This window comes from Cyprinodon variegatus, unplaced genomic scaffold (genome assembly GCF_000732505.1).
Source record: "Cyprinodon variegatus isolate N-32 unplaced genomic scaffold, C_variegatus-1.0 Scaffold1832, whole genome shotgun sequence".
NCBI classification, from domain to species: Eukaryota; Metazoa; Chordata; class Actinopteri; order Cyprinodontiformes; family Cyprinodontidae; genus Cyprinodon; species Cyprinodon variegatus.
Window position 1 is genome coordinate 68,231 of NW_015152285.1, and position 788 is coordinate 69,018.

The 788-nt window shown below is 63.5% G+C and overlaps 1 protein-coding gene across 1 annotated transcript in view; it reads right to left on the reverse strand.

The window, feature by feature from the left end:
* Positions 1 to 330: 330 nt before the first annotated feature.
* LOC107104651 (tumor necrosis factor alpha-induced protein 2-like) overlaps positions 331 to 788 on the reverse strand; it is a 13,381-nt gene continuing 12,923 nt past the window's right edge. The window contains exon 7 of the mRNA XM_015404694.1: positions 331 to 501. Coding sequence (XP_015260180.1) covers positions 331 to 501 — 171 coding nt within the window. The remainder of the gene's footprint in view (positions 502 to 788) is intronic.

Consider the following 788-nt stretch of genomic DNA (forward strand, 5'->3'; position numbering starts at 1 on the left):
GGGGCCTCCATAGAACCAGCGGGCGTCTATAGAACCAGCGGGCGTCTATAGAACCAGCGGGCGTCTATAGAACCAGCGGGCGTCTATAGAGCCAGCGGGCGTCTATAGAGCCAGCGGGCGTCCATAGAACCAGCGGGCGTCTATAGAGCCAGCGGGCGTCTATAGAGCCAGCGGGCGTCTATAGAACCAGCGGGCGTCCATAGAACCAGCGGGCGTCTATAGAGCCGGCGGGCGTCCATAGAGCCAGCAGGCGTCTATAGAACCAGCGGGCGTCCATAGAACCAGCGGGCGTCTATAGAGCCGGCGGGCGTCTATAGAGCCGGCGGGCGTCTATAGAGCCAGCGGGTGTCTATAGAACCAGCGGGCGTCTATAGAGCCAGCGGGCGTCCATAGAGCCGGCGGGCGTCTATAGAGCCGGCGGGCGTCCATAGAGCCGGCGGGCGTCCATAGAGCCGGCGGGCGTCCATAGAGCCGGCGGGCAACTATAGAACCGGCGGGTGTCTATAGAACCAGCGGGCGTCTATAGAACCAGCGGGCGTCTATAGAACCAGCGGGCGTCTATAGAGCCGGCGGGCGTCCATAGAGCCGGCAGGCGTCTATAGAACCAGCGGGCGTCTATAGAGCCGGCGGGCGTCCATAGAGCCAGCAGGCGTCTATAGAACCAGCGGGCGTCTATAGAGCCGGCGGGCGTCCATAGAGCCAGCAGGCGTCTATAGAACCAGCGGGCGTCTATAGAGCCGGCGGGCGTCCATAGAGCCAGCAGGCGTCTATAGAACCAGCGGGCGTCT